The following is a 14,549-nucleotide window of genomic DNA, read 5'->3' on the forward strand; positions in this document are numbered from 1 at the left end:
CTCGACATTTCTGGGATGTTTTATGTTAATAAAAAAAAAAATTTTCACATTGAAGATTGCAGGCTATAAGAAAGGAACAAGCCGGCGTTAGCGGCACTCAGGATGGAGAGAAAAGTTGTGCATGCAGAGTTTGGTGGCCTGATTTTTTACCTACATGTCAGGGAACCTGGTACGTGGAACTTTTCAGTTATCCCATGAGACCTGCTCAATTACGGACTTCCGTGAACAAAAAGGGACACACAGACACAGACAGACAAAGAAAGCGCATGAATCCCATGTGACAAGTGCTCCGAACCCTTCCCATCACCCCTGACCACGTAAAACCTGGGGAACATGTGATATCATGCAGGGATCCTGCACGGACATAGTGAGATGAAGACCACTCACATATACTTACTAACAAGCAGACAATTATGATCTATACGGAGTGACCAACTAGGGAGATAAAATCACAAGGATCAGGCAGGGTAAATGGGGGACGTTTGGGGATTTGAAAAACAAGTTACTAAACAGGTCATTTAGTAATGGACTAGTCCAAGGAGTGGGCAAAGGGGAGAAAATGTGTATTACTCCCATTTTATAGTTTTATCCCTATTTTTACATCATTCTATAATCCTGTTAAAAATATTTCTGAAAACCTAGCTATACATGTAAGGTGAATCTGTAAGGCAGAGAGACTTCAGGCGATACGGATGTCTAATTTCTTGTGGTATTCAACGCCCCCCAAATTCTCAGGGGTAGGGTACATTATAGAGAAAGGTGTGGTAAAAAGTCCTGAAGAAGACTTTTTATATATCTCTTTTCGACCCTCGGGTTAGTGAAATTTTGGGAATGTTTTTGGCCCGAGTAATATAGAATAGAATAATAGCTAGGGATCTTGTAATAACATTTCTTTATCAGTGGCAATCAATCAGACAGACCTCTATATCTCCTGAAATCTGTTAGGCTGACAGATCACTCTCCGTATCTTACTGTCCCTGTAGTATGAGCGCCCGCGTACCTTGGACCTGATGTTCCGCAGCTGTCTATTGATGGTCGACCGGTCATTCTTCAGGAAATCTGGGTTGCTCTTAGATTTCATGATATCTGGAAAAAAGTATTTAAAAAAAAAAAATTGACTTCCTGACTCATTTTGCGCGCCGAACAATTACCTTCGGAATAAGGCCTGAAGAATCCGTGGAGTTGCCGATGGGTTAGTAACAGTCTGTGCTACAAACTAGAACATGACTTGATAAATTTATCCTTCCATTTTCCACACAGCTGCATATCATTTACAAAAATAAAATAAATGAACACCCTGAATGTCACGGCACAGTCGTTACTAGGTTTTCCCACTCACCATATCCTGACACCGATGCATTCTCAGGGGATTTGTCCCCCAACATCTCGGTGGCCGCTTTCAGCTGCTCCTTTAGCCGGCTGATGTCACACTCGGCCTTGGCCTTCACGTTGCTCAGCTCAGAGTAGATGTCCTTGTATTTATCGCTGGCATACTTCTTATCCTTTTGGGTGACAAGAATATAATGAATGCGTTATGACAATAAAGTTACTTTATTGTGACTGCTTTACAATGTAATGTTTGGATAGATTTAGAGAGATAATTCAGGGGCGCATCGCCTACCCTCAGAGCTGTCTGCAGCTCATCCTTCAGGGAGCTGATCTCTTGCTTCTGGTATTGGATCTCAGACTCCTTCACACGTAACAGGACCTGGAAAACACAGCGGACATCGAGAACAGGACCCTTTGTGGTAATCCTAAAACATGTTCATGATGGAAGGGAAAGACTAGGCCAATAATGTAAGAAGACTATGTGCCATAAAGATGAATCCATCAGATCAGGCAGGTAGGTAGGTAGGTAGGTCAACCATCTTGTAGAAAATTTCTGGTGATTTCACGCTCAGGAAAAATATTAACATTTAACTTTTTTTTTCACAAAAATGTTACTCTAGACCCCATTTTTTTTTATTTTCCCAACGGTATCAGGAAAAAATGGACCACAAAATTTGTTGTGCAATTCCTCCTGAGCACGCCAATACCCCATATGTGGGGGAAAACCACTGTTTGGGCGCACGGCAGGGTTCGGAAGGGAAGGAGCGCCATTTGACTTTTTGAACGTAAAATTTGCTTGCATAATTAGCGGATGCCATAAAAATAAAAAAAAATCAAACATTTTCCACAAAAATTATCTTTTAGCCCCAAATTTTTTTTATTTTCACAAGGGTAAGAGGGGAATATGGACCCCAAAAACTTCTGCAATTTCTCCTAAATACGCCGATACCCCATATGTGGGGAAAGTACACTGTTTGGGTGCACGGCAGGATTCAGAAGGGAAGGAGACCTGTGTGACTTTTTGAACGCAAAATTGGCTGGAATCGAGAGCGGACGCCATGTTGCGTTTGGAGAGCCCCTGATGTGCCTAAACAGTGGAAACCCCCCACAAGTGACCCCATTTTGGAAACTACACCCCTCAAGGATTTTATCAAGTGAACATTTTGAACCCAGAGGTACGACACAGAATTTGATAACATTAGGTCATCATATTGAATAAGTTGTCATTAGTCTTGAGCACAAATGCTCGCTACTTAAGTTTGCATCGGGTACTCGGGTATGCACCCGCATGTTATTAGACACCCCAAAAAAAACATGCGGGGATCGCTCATCCATGCCAGGCAATACCCGCGAGTTTTTTTTTGCTGTATAACAGTTGCAAAACATATGTGGCGGAGACTCTAGCATGTCACTCGAGCACCCGTAATACTCGGTGCATTCCCGAGCACCCGATGCAAACTCAAGGTCGCGAGCACTTGCGCTCAACACTAGTTGCCATATCGTCATTTTTTTTTTTTCTTTGCTTTTGAAAAAATCCCAACACAACCCTAACCCCAGCGTTTATTTTTTACGCCGTTCCTCGTGCGATATAAGTGATTAGACGACTTTATTCTTCGGGTCGGTGCGATTACAGCGATACCAGATTCATATCGGGTTTTTATGATTGACAGCTGTCACACTGCTGCCATATTTTGAGAGCCATAATTTTTCCATATTTCGGCAGTCATGTGACTGCTTGCTTTTTGCGGGACAAGTTGACGTTTTTATTGGTACCATTTTCGGGCACATGGCATTTTTTGATCACTTTCTATTCAGATTTTTGGGAGGCAGAATAAACAAAAACCAAGAATTCAGGAATTGTTTTTTTTTTGTTTTTTTTTCCAGCCGTTCCGCGTGTGGTAAAATTGATAATGCAGCGTAATTCTTCGGGTCAGTACGTTTACAGCGATACTACATATTTTTTTTAAGTTTTGGTGCTTATACACAATAAAAACTATTTTATAGAAAAAATAATTTTTTTGCATCGCTTTACTCTGAGAGCTATAACTTATTTTTCGGCTGATGGAGCTGTATGGCAGCTTGTTTTTTGCATGACAAGATGACGTTTTCAGCGGTGTCCATTTTTATCTACATTCGTCTTTTTGATAGCGTTTTATTCCATTTTTTGTTTGGCGGTATGATAAAGCATCGGTTTTTTTTTTTTTTTTTACTCACACACACACACACACCCACACACCGTGTTCACTAAAGGGGTTAACTAGTGGGACAGTTTTATAGGTCAGGTCGCTCCAGACACAGATACCAAATATGTATATTTTAATTGTTTTTTTTCCCCATAATAATATTTATTTATGGGTACAGTATACTTATATTACAGAGATATAGATATATATATATATATATATATATATTTTTTTTTTTTTTTTTTCCTTCACTGTGATACTTTTTCTTACTTTTACACTTTGTCCCACTATGGGACTTTCACTTTTTGCAGTCTGATCGCCTGTATAGCATAGAGATGCAGCAGCATCCCTGTGCTATCCAGGTTAGCAGCGCTGCACAGGGAGAAGTTACTTTTATCGCGCACTGCACATGATCAAAGTAACGTCCTGCTGTTTGGTGACCCGGATGTAGTCATGACGACATCAGGTCACCATGACAACTTCCAGCACCCGGCAGAGACAGCGCGGGACGCCGGAGAGGAAGTAAGTAGCGGCGTTTACCACCCCTTGCTCCTGGAATGCAGCGATAGACTTTGATTGCAGTATTTCGGGGTTAATGTGCAGGGAGCGGTGCGGCACCGCTCCTTGCACATTGTCACAGCTGACACCCGGCGGCTATCGCCCCTCGCAGCTTGTGTGTGGGCACCATCACATTCAGCATAATTGTACCCTGGGCCTATTGGGCCAGGGACGTACTATTACCACAAATGTCGGAAAGGGGTTAAGACCGTTACTGGGAAAAAAAAAAAAAAATCTTTGGTCCAATAATTGTTGAAATGGTGTGTATAAAAATACTCATACACAAACACGGTCCTGTGTGAACATTTCCCCGATAATCTGTCGAATAAGCGTTTGGTCTTCAGATGATTTCTTTGTTGATGCTAAAATAAAAATCATGGTTCCTGGTTCAGTGTAACAGGGATGTGATCAGCGCTTGATTATGGTTACCATTATCCTGTGTAAATTGAGTTTTCAACACAGCACTTTAAAAAGTTAGAGAACAAAGAAATTGGGAAACAAAATGGTTTTACCTCCAACTCATAAACATCCTTTCCCTGGGTGAGAGGCGACACCTCCCCTCCATCTCCGGTTACCAGATTTCGAAGCCGCGTTATCTCAGTGGCCAGACGATTGTTCAACTCCTGTAACAGGACAAAAACAAAATGTGTCAACTGATGAACGGCACAGAGATGTGAGGCTTGAAGAATAAAGAGGCAGCTACGCTACAACGGTCACCTGGTTGTGTGCATTGAGCTCTTGGTTCTCTCTCTGACACTGGCGTAGAGCTTGGCGTTCTGCCTCCAGAGCCTGAGCAAGGTGGGCATTCTCAAGACACTTCTGAGAATATTGCTCGGAGAGGACTTCCAACTCTCTCTGCACAGACTGCAACTCTTCCCTGCAAGAAGAACCATATGAACCTTAATGGGCGCCTGAAACAATACAGCATGCCAGTACACTACCAAATTCATATTTCAGAAGTGCCCAGAGCAAATCTTGAATAAGTACAAGAAGGAATATATAGTAACATTTAGACAGTATAGTCCCTGAGGAAAGCACTCTAAGACAACTTACAGATACTGCCTCCGCAGCGACTCCACATCCGCATTGATGCTACTGACTTGAGATCGATAGGATTTCTCTCGCTCTCTATCAATTTCTTCGCGGTGTGCATTTTTCATTGCTTCAATGGCTGAAAGAATGACATTTTTAACAGTGAGGCAAAGCTGACTGAACGAAGAGAAGCCTGGTGAAGTAATCAGAAAATGACCCAGACAACTAGTACAAGAGTATCCTGGTTTGGCCGTCAGTCATGTACCCGATATGGTAGCTGCAGTCTCTTCTGCTAAGAGACGGTCCTTCTCTTCCCGCAACTTCTCCAGCTCTCGATGATGTTGTCGCTGAAGGTCCTCAATCTTCTTTTGATGGGTTTCCTCCATGGCAGTAAAGCCTCGTTCACATGTCGCCTGCAGATGGAAAAAAAACCTTTAAAATGATGCTAGGTCTACGGACGCTAAGGAAATCAGAGCAGAAGAGGGAGAAAGTGTTGATATGAATGGACTGATCAACGATGGACTCTAAAAATTTGCAAAACTGGGACTGAAACAGCCACGGAATAAAGATGGCCACAGACATTATAGGAAAGTCTGCCTGCTCATGAATAAAATAATTGGCCAACGGGTATATATATATATATATATATATATATATATATATATATATATATATATATGACTGTCAAAACTATGGAATCTGATGTGATAAAACATCAACTGTGAAAGTTTTTATTTAGGGTCATATGATTAAGACAAAAAAATGGCGAAGAGAAAATCCAACTTGAATAAAGAACTTTGCCTGATTGTTTCTGAAAACTTTCCAAATTTTTACGGCAGACTTTCATCTATGGTCTATGGCTGGCATGAAGGTGGCCATAACCATTACTCTGAAGATGATCAAAATGGTCTGATTTAACCAGGACAATTGTTCGAAAAAAAAAAAAATAATAATAATAATTGTGATCACTAGTCCACCTGTCCTTTAAAGAGTATCATCAAAACATATTAAAAATAATTGTTCCTGATGTCATTAGACATGTATGGCCGTTTACGAGAAATATGGACAAAACTGTATGGCAGCTCCAGTTTCACGAATGTTCAACCATCAACCTACTTCTATCTAATGTGTATGGCCACCTTAACAGGTCGTTGAGTATCTAAGAAGAAAATTAGATGGGAAACAAGAAAGTTCAGGGGTTTTAAGTTAAAAGGAGAATTTCTTGAGTGGACAAACAGATTTAATCAAAGTCCTAGATTTTGCTAGTTAATTAAGGGAAGGAAACAAAAGGGGTGATGTGATAAACCCGACTCGGGAAAGGCTCCCGGGTTCAGACTAATGATGTGATGATGAGCAGGGTGTCAGTCGTATCGTTAAATCAGGCTTTTACGGTTCCTGGTATTCACAAAACCTTATAGCCATTGATGTTACATTAACTCGATGGTGCAGTCAGATAAAGAATAATAAAAAAAGGCTAATCAAGCTTAAAACAAAGTTTATTCAACGTGAGAATCTGTTAAGGGCTGTGAAAACTATTATCCGGAGACTGCATGAAGAGGCAATAATTAAAAGAATGGCCGTAGCTATTCCAGAAAAAATAAATCTTCATTTTTTTTTTTAGGTCTTGTTAGCCTTTCCAGGACTGATTAAAAAAGCATTTGAAATAAACACGGAACAAGATAAAAGAGCTAACCTATTATAACGCAATATTTAAAAAGATAAAAGGCCGACTATATATGTCTAGTACATTATTCTATACTTATATCCTCCTGGTGACGTGAACCTTCTGCTAATATAATAAATAGGAATATGTAAGATCTAGCTAGTTTCTTAGTCTGGGAATATGGCTGAGCAGGGTTGAAAACCCCATGTCACTGTATAGTAAGTACTGTGTGAAGGCTTATTAAAAGTTAGAAATGAAGAGCATTATAATACTGCCCCAATAATATTACCATATAGTACCAAATAGCATTACCATACAGCAATACTAACACTGCCACAAAGTGCCTATATAACAGTGCCATTCAGTACTACATGTACTTACTATTGCAAGAGCAGCCACAAGTTAGGCTGGGGCAGGGGCTGTAGGTTCTGGGAGGACTGTTCATGGTGGTAAGAGCAAGGTTAGCTGTGCTACTGTTTACAGACGACAACAGCCATACTTCTCTACAACTCCTTTACAGGGTTATTGACTACATTAAAACTTATTACCTATCCAAAAATATTATACTCAGCTACCCCTGGCAGACCTATAGAAGAATGAATGGAGCTGTGGCATTTCAAAGCCAGTTTCTCAGTACCAGTAGAACCTCTACAGTATACGAGTTATTGCCTATCTTTATAATAACTATTGTGGGGAATAAACCTTTAAGTCAAGGAGCACACTATATCCCCAGCATGACTTCATCCATTGTTAAGAATGTCCTCAGAAGTATACAGTTACATTCATACATGAATTGCCAGGATACTAAATGTATAGAGCGGTCTGATAGTTCTTAGTCTACCAAGGCCACTGATATTTCAGATTCTCCTGCCTATTCTTCCAGGTGGTCTGTGTTCGTGCAGTTCTGACCCCTGCACATACAGGTCTAGCCTGAGAGAGAATGGCGTGATATAGTTTGGCAATGGATCAGAAAGATATCTAGTTTTATTGATGTGGATGTCTATCCCCACAGATAGTTGGTGGATAATGTAAAAAAAAAATCGATTGAATCTGCCAACAAAATCTAAATCCCCCATTACACATTTATACTGATGTTGTCCAAACCTGCCAACATTAATGTGTTTGGTTGACAGTTTGTGTGTATGGGGGGCCGGACAATTTATTTTCAGGGAAAATATCGATCGGGCATGTCTTGATTTTAAGCTGAACTTATTGTCTAACAGAGATAAGCTATCGTCAGACATATCTCATGACTGATCATTCAGAAGACACACGAGTGCTCAAAGGAACGGGAGAGATGGCCGAACCATCGCTCAGCTGAGAACCGTCTAATGTGTACGATGGACTTAAAATCTACAGTAATAATAATCTTAAACTGATAGTACAGTCATTAGGGATTGTCTATGAAGTCCTACAGTGATAATGGGGAAGGAGATACAAGTGCTTCTCACTAAATTAGAATATCATCAAAAAGTTAATTTATTTCAGTTCTTCAATACAAAAAGTGAAACTCATATTATATAGAGTCATTACAAAGAGTGATCTATTTCACGTGTTTATTTCTGTTAATGTTGATGATTATGGCTTACAGCCAATGAAAACACAAAAGTCATTATCTCAGTAAATTAGAATAGTTAATAAACACCTGCAAAGGCTTCCGATGCATTTAAAAAGGTCCTTTAGTCTGTTTCAGTAGGCTCCACAATCATGATGAAAGACTGCCGACTTCACAGATGTCCAGAAGGCGGTCATTGACACACTCCACAAGGAGGGTAAGCCACAAAAGGTCATTGATAAAGAAGCTGGCTGGTCACAGAGTGCTGTATCCAAGCATATTAATGGAAAGTTGAGTGGAAGGAAAAAGTGTGGTAGGAAAAGGTGCACAAGCAACCGGGATAACCGCAGCCTTGAAAGGATTGTTAAGAAAAGGCCATTCAAAAATTTGGGGGAGATTCACAAGGAGTGGACTGCTGCTGGAGTCATTGCTTCAAGAGCCACCACACACAGACGTATCCAGGACATGGGCTACAAGTGTCACATTCCTTGTGTCAAGCCCCTCATCACCAATAGACAACGCCAGAAGCGTCTTACCTGGGCCAAGGAGAAAAAGACCTGGACTGTTCTCAGGGGTCCAAGGTGTTGTTTTCAGATGAAAGTAAATTTTGCATTTCATTTGAAATTCAAGGTCCCAGAGTCTGGAGGAAGAGTGGAGAGGCCACAATCCAAGCTGCTGGAGGTCTATTGTGAAGTCTCCACAATCAGTGATGGTTTGGGGGGCCATGTCATCTGCTGGTGTAGGTCCACTGTGTTTTATCAAGACCAAAGTCAGCGCAGCCGTCTACCAGGACATTTTCCAGCACTTCATGCTGCCCTCTGCCGACAAGCTTTTTGGAGATGGAAATGTCATTCTCCAGCAGGACTTGGCCCCTGTCCACACTGCCAAAAGTACCAATACCTGGTTTACACACAACAGTATCACTGTGCTTGATTGGCCAGAAAACTCGCCTGACCTTAACCCCATAGAGGATCTATTATAGAGAATCTATGGGGTATTGTCAAGAGGAAGATGAGACCCCAGACCCAACAATGCAGACGAGCTGAAGGCGGCTATCAAAGCCACCTGGGCTTCCATAACACCTCAGCAGTGCCACAGGCTGATCCCTCCATGCCACATTGCCGCATTGATGCAGTAATTGATGCAAAAGGAGCCCGACCAAGTATTGAGGGCATTTACTGAACAGACATTTCAGTAGGACAACATGTCGGATTTTAAAAACATTTTTCAAGCTGTTGTTATAAAGTATTCTAATTTACTGAGATAATGACTTCTGTGTTTCCATTGGCTGTAAGCCATAATCATCAACATTAACAGAAATAAACACTTGAAAGAGATCACTCTGTAATGACTCTATATAATAGATCCCTCTGTGTGTAGTGACTCTATATAATAGATCCCTCTGTGTGTAGTGACTCTATATAATAGATCCCTCTGTGTGTAGTGACTCTATATAATAGATCCCTGTGTGTAATGACTCTATATAATAGATCCCTCTGCGTGTAATGACTCTATATAATAGATCCCTGTGTGTAATGACTCTATATAATAGATCCCTCTGTGTGTAGTGACTCTATATAATAGATCCCTCTGTGTGTAGTGACTCTATATAATAGATCCCTCTGTGTGTAATGACTCTATATAATAGATCCCTCTGTGTGTAATGACTCTATATAATAGATCCCTCTGCGTGTAATGACTCTATATAATAGATCCCTCTGTGTGTAATGACTCTATATAATAGATCCCTCTGTGTGTAATGACTCTATATAATAGATCCCTCTGTGTGTAATGACTCTATATAATAGATCCCTCTGTGTGTAATGACTCTATATAATAGATCCCTCTGTGTGTAATGACTCTATATAATAGATCCCTCTGTGTGTAATGACTCCATATAATATATGAGGTTCACTTTTTGTATTGAAATAAATGAACTTTTTGATGAAATTGATATAATTTAGTGAGAAGCACCTGTAGTCTCTCAGTCTCAAAGGAGGATACAGAAAAACAAACAAAAAGGGACATTGTACAAAACGAAGCCATATCTAAATGGAGAAGATTACGACTTTTTCCCCGATTACAAAAAGTTGACTAACAAATTATGATATGAAAGGGTCACAGAAGTTTGCTCTAGGGCAGGGATGTCAAACTGAAAATACAGAGGGCCAAAATGAAAAACTTGGACAAAGTCGCGGGCCAACCAGTATACAGTATAATGGGCCCCACAAAGTATAATGGGCACCTCAGTCCCCCATACAGAATAATGGCCCCACATTGGGGTGGGGGTTCTGTTGTCACAGGCCAAATAAAACTACCCTGCGGGCCAGATTTGACCCACGTGCCAGAGTTTGACATGTTTGGTCTAGGGCATCACAAGTCACCCCTATTAATTTTGGAGTTAGAAACAGTAATGAGAGGACAGTAAAATAAGACTTAGTAATATAATAACAGGACCTTTAAGTTCTCAAAGTCTGCCTGGTATTTCTTTTTTATGGAGGACATATAGTCTTCTGGGTGTCTCTGTTCCAGTTCCTCTCGCATTATATTCATCTGGGCTTCCAGTTCTAGTATTCGTCCTTTCAGAACATTCATGGAGTCCACATCAACGGGCGTTTCTTGATCAGAAGCAATACTGCGAGTGGTTGAGTCCGCTGGTGACGGTGTATACGGAGGTTCCCTTTGATAGCTATCCAGTGTATCCTGCAGCTGTTGGATACTTTGGGTATAGCGATCCTCCAGTGTCTTCATTTCATGTCGGTGCATGATTTGGAGCTCTTGAATCTGCTCTTGGAACTGATTTTCTAAATTCTTTATTTTCTCCCAATGAAACCTCTCCGCTTCTTCCCTCTCTCTTTTTGAAGCTTGAAGTTTAGTATTCACCTGTAGATGCTGCGATTTCAAAGCATTCTCCCGTTCCATCCAGCTTTCCATCATGGTCTGCATCTCACGCTTGTATTCTCTATCAAGCTTCGACATGGTTTCTTTGAATTTTTCTTCTGCTTCTCCTAGAAATCTTTCCGTATCTTCCACCTGACTGGTTACAGCAGCAGTCGCATTTCTCTCCCTTTCCATCGCTTCTGAAAGTTCACGTTGCTTCTCTTGTAGTATCTCCTGGTAGTCTTGATGCAACTTGGACAAAGCTTCAGAGTGACTGTGGCTCAGAGCATTCATGCTCCTCCTCAACTCTCTCTGATATTCAAGCCGGGCTTTACCAGCAACATAGCACAGTTGGGCCTGTACGACGGCATCTTGTACAAGTAGCGAGGGAGAACTGCTAAACTGAACGCTACAGATCTGTTGGTGCGTTTGCAATAGGGACTCAATAGCTCCCTGACCTTCATCAGACGATATGGACATAAGGGCACACGAGATTCTCTTTAGTTCATCTGCGTTTTCCTTTAAATGAAGAGAAAGTTCTTCTAAACATGCTATGCTGGTGTTCTCAGAACTGTATGGTTCACAGTCAAGTATGTGGTGGTGTCCCATCTTCTGAGACCCAGATGGATTTGTACCCATGTCCTCCACAGATAATCCTTCTACAGCAGCTTCCGCTATCTTAAGATCAGCTGTCAGAGCCTTTGACTTCTGAATGGCCAGGAAAAGCTCAGCTTTGAGCAAAGTATTGTCTGTCAAGGTTTGGAGAAGATCAGAACCTGTATTTAGGCTCAATTCAGACTCCTTAGGCACTACCACCCCTTCATCCCTCACAATGGCTATTCCAATCTGATCAACCCTGTCCCAGAAATCTCTCTCTAGCTTGATTTTCCTTGCAAACATTTCTACCAGATAATCTGTGGAGGGACCTCGCTTCCGTTCTCCTTCTTGAACCTGTAGATCAGTTTCAGAGGTTGGTCTTCTCAAAGACTCAACCATTCTATACATTAACTGAGCCTGGAAATTTATTTTTTCTGATAGTCTATGGACAGGATTCTGAGAAGATTGCAATCTAGATTCTTCTTGGCAACCCCTATCCAGATTTTGATGATCTGATGAATCACTGATGGCTCTTTGTAATGATTTAATTATGCCTGAGAGACCATGCTTAATGCTGGCCAATGAATCGGAGGTTAGGCGTGATTCATCTACCTCATGTAGTTCTCTATGGAGATTGCAACATGCATCTAAACAACATATAATTTCTCTTTTGGTCATATCTGAAGGGCAATCTAGTCTCTCTTTTTGCATTTCTTCCATCTGGTTTGTCATAGCGTTGACCTGACTTATACTAGCTTGGAGCTGTTCTTTAAGGCTAGCCTCAGCGTTTGCCCACTGACCGTGCAGAGCCAAAAGGGTCTCTTGATGAGTGATATTTTCATTTTCCAGTTTTAGGGTCAGATCTTTCAAATTTTCCTCTGTTATATAGAGCTTACTTTCGAGAGAATGGATAATGGACAGACAACTGTCCAAGTCATTAGCTCCAGAAGACTGATCTGGAACAGTCATTTCAGGTGAGATGCTTCCTTCTTGGTTTATGTCAGACGGTGGACTACAAGTCCATGTTTTCTCTGTGCAATCAAGAGGAGCATATCTTTGACACTGAATACTGGAAAACCGTATCCTCTGTCTTTTTACTCCCGTGTCGTGTTCTTTTTCTGCCAATGAAGCATTTCTGTCCACAGTGTCAAGTGGCTCCTCGTGGTCAACTTCCACCATGAGATCATTTCCGTCTGACACGTCACCGCATACATCCCCCCCTTCCGCCTGCAGGCACTGCTCCATCTCGGAAATTCTACGTTTTGCACTTTCTAACTGAAGGTAAACAGACTCTATTTCTTTTGCTTGCGAGTCCGAACATAACCCACCCAAACTTATCAAAGCCTCTTCTTTGGCTTTCAGTTTTATTTCTGTATCCTCTAGACTGCTTCCCAGAGCTGCCATTTTAATAAGTGCTTCGTTAATATCCTGATCCTTTTTTCCCATGAGCCTACTGTGAGCATCATAGACATTTTTTAATTCTTCCTCTTTGCCTCTAAGAGCCTCTTGCACCTTCAGAATATCGTCTGTTGATTTCTCCAGTGAACTCCTTAACTCTTCATACTCTATTTCTCGAACCCTAATTCTGTTTTGTAAACTGGAAATGTCAGAGTCGGAGCCAGCGATCTGCTGGACCATTTCTTGGCACGTCGTTCTAAGGTGGTCTCGTTCTACCTCCAGCTCGGTAATGCACTCCTTCAATCTCTGAATAGCAGCGTCCCTCCCCACCAGCTGTTCTTCCAGGTGGTGTACTAATACGCTAACTTCTGCACTATCATTCAGCTTCTCTTTCTGCAAAATCTCCATCACTTGATCTTTCTCTTGCAGTTTATCTTCATATTCTACAAGACGGGCTTCCGTTTCTTTTAAATTACGGATCAATAGTTGCTTCTCCTTCTCATAGCTTTCTAGCAACTGTTCGTAATTCATCTGAAGTCTCTCTTCTGTTAATATTTGAGCTTGTTCGCTCGCATCCAACTGAGCCTGCAGGATTGCAAGCTTGTCTTGCAACCTTTGGGCTTCTTTTTGATAGTCCTTCTGCAGCGCTTGTTGCATTTCCAGCTCTCGAATTTCTTGCCTTTTCTCCAAAAGCAAGGACTCTACTTCTTTCAGCTTCTGTTGGCAGACTTTTAGCTGGGAACTTAGCGCCACTTCACTATTTTTCCATTCTTCCAGCATTTCATAAGCCTTTTCCCTTTCAAGCTTTAGGTCTCCTTTCAGCTTGGTCAGTGCTTGTTCTTTAATAGAAAGCTCAGCGGACGCACTGCTAAGTCGGGCTTGAAGATTCATGATCTCAGCCTCATGATGACGGATGGTATCCTTGGCTTCTCCATAACTGTGTTTGATACTCTGCAGCTGATGGCTGAGCATCTCCTGACGCTTATGTTGCGCCTCGAGCTCGTTCTGAAGGTCCTCATTGACTTTATGGAGTCTCTGCCAGGCATCCGAAGACGGATCTGCCAATTCAGTCTTAAAGAAATTGATTAAACAAGGATATTAGTAACACTCTCATTTGACAAGGCTGAGTGTCACACCTCTGGTCAGAATTTGACCATAATAAAATTCCTTGCCTCTTTTTTTTTTTTTTTTTTGTAGTTACCTATAGGTTGCAGATAGAGGCATTTTTTAGTTTCGGGCTGGTTCAGATTGGCTGGAAATTTTGATGATGAACATAAAAAAATTAAAAAAAAGAATGCAAAAAAACACAATTCTAATGGGGAAGGTGAAGTTAGAGGAGAATGAATCTAGTGGA

General features: G+C 41.3%; 1 protein-coding gene across 14 annotated transcripts in view; it reads right to left on the reverse strand.

The window, feature by feature from the left end:
- Positions 1 to 14,549, reverse strand: part of MPRIP (myosin phosphatase Rho interacting protein) — a 102,666-nt gene that overhangs the window by 6,246 nt on the left and 81,871 nt on the right. For 6 of the 14 annotated variants that reach the window (XM_073648509.1, XM_073648511.1, XM_073648504.1 and 3 more), the window contains 8 exons: positions 10,778 to 14,266; positions 5,368 to 5,515; positions 5,124 to 5,241; positions 4,788 to 4,947; positions 4,583 to 4,693; positions 1,622 to 1,708; positions 1,340 to 1,502; positions 1,001 to 1,086 (listed from right to left, as the gene is read on the reverse strand). In XM_073648509.1, coding sequence (XP_073504610.1) covers positions 1,001 to 1,086; positions 1,340 to 1,502; positions 1,622 to 1,708; positions 4,583 to 4,693; positions 4,788 to 4,947; positions 5,124 to 5,241; positions 5,368 to 5,515; positions 10,778 to 14,266 — 4,362 coding nt within the window. Of the gene's footprint in view, positions 1 to 150; positions 217 to 397; positions 436 to 1,000; positions 1,087 to 1,339; positions 1,503 to 1,621; positions 1,709 to 4,582; positions 4,694 to 4,787; positions 4,948 to 5,123; positions 5,242 to 5,367; positions 5,516 to 10,777; positions 14,267 to 14,549 lie in introns of all 14 variants that reach the window. The other 8 variants (XM_073648515.1, XM_073648514.1, XM_073648517.1 and 5 more) reach the window with 5 other exon arrangements.

Source organism: Phyllobates terribilis, unplaced genomic scaffold (assembly GCF_046119375.1).
Source record: "Phyllobates terribilis strain yellow unplaced genomic scaffold, ASM4611937v1 Scaffold_9__5_contigs__length_417890890, whole genome shotgun sequence".
In the NCBI taxonomy this organism is placed as follows: Eukaryota; Metazoa; Chordata; class Amphibia; order Anura; family Dendrobatidae; genus Phyllobates; species Phyllobates terribilis.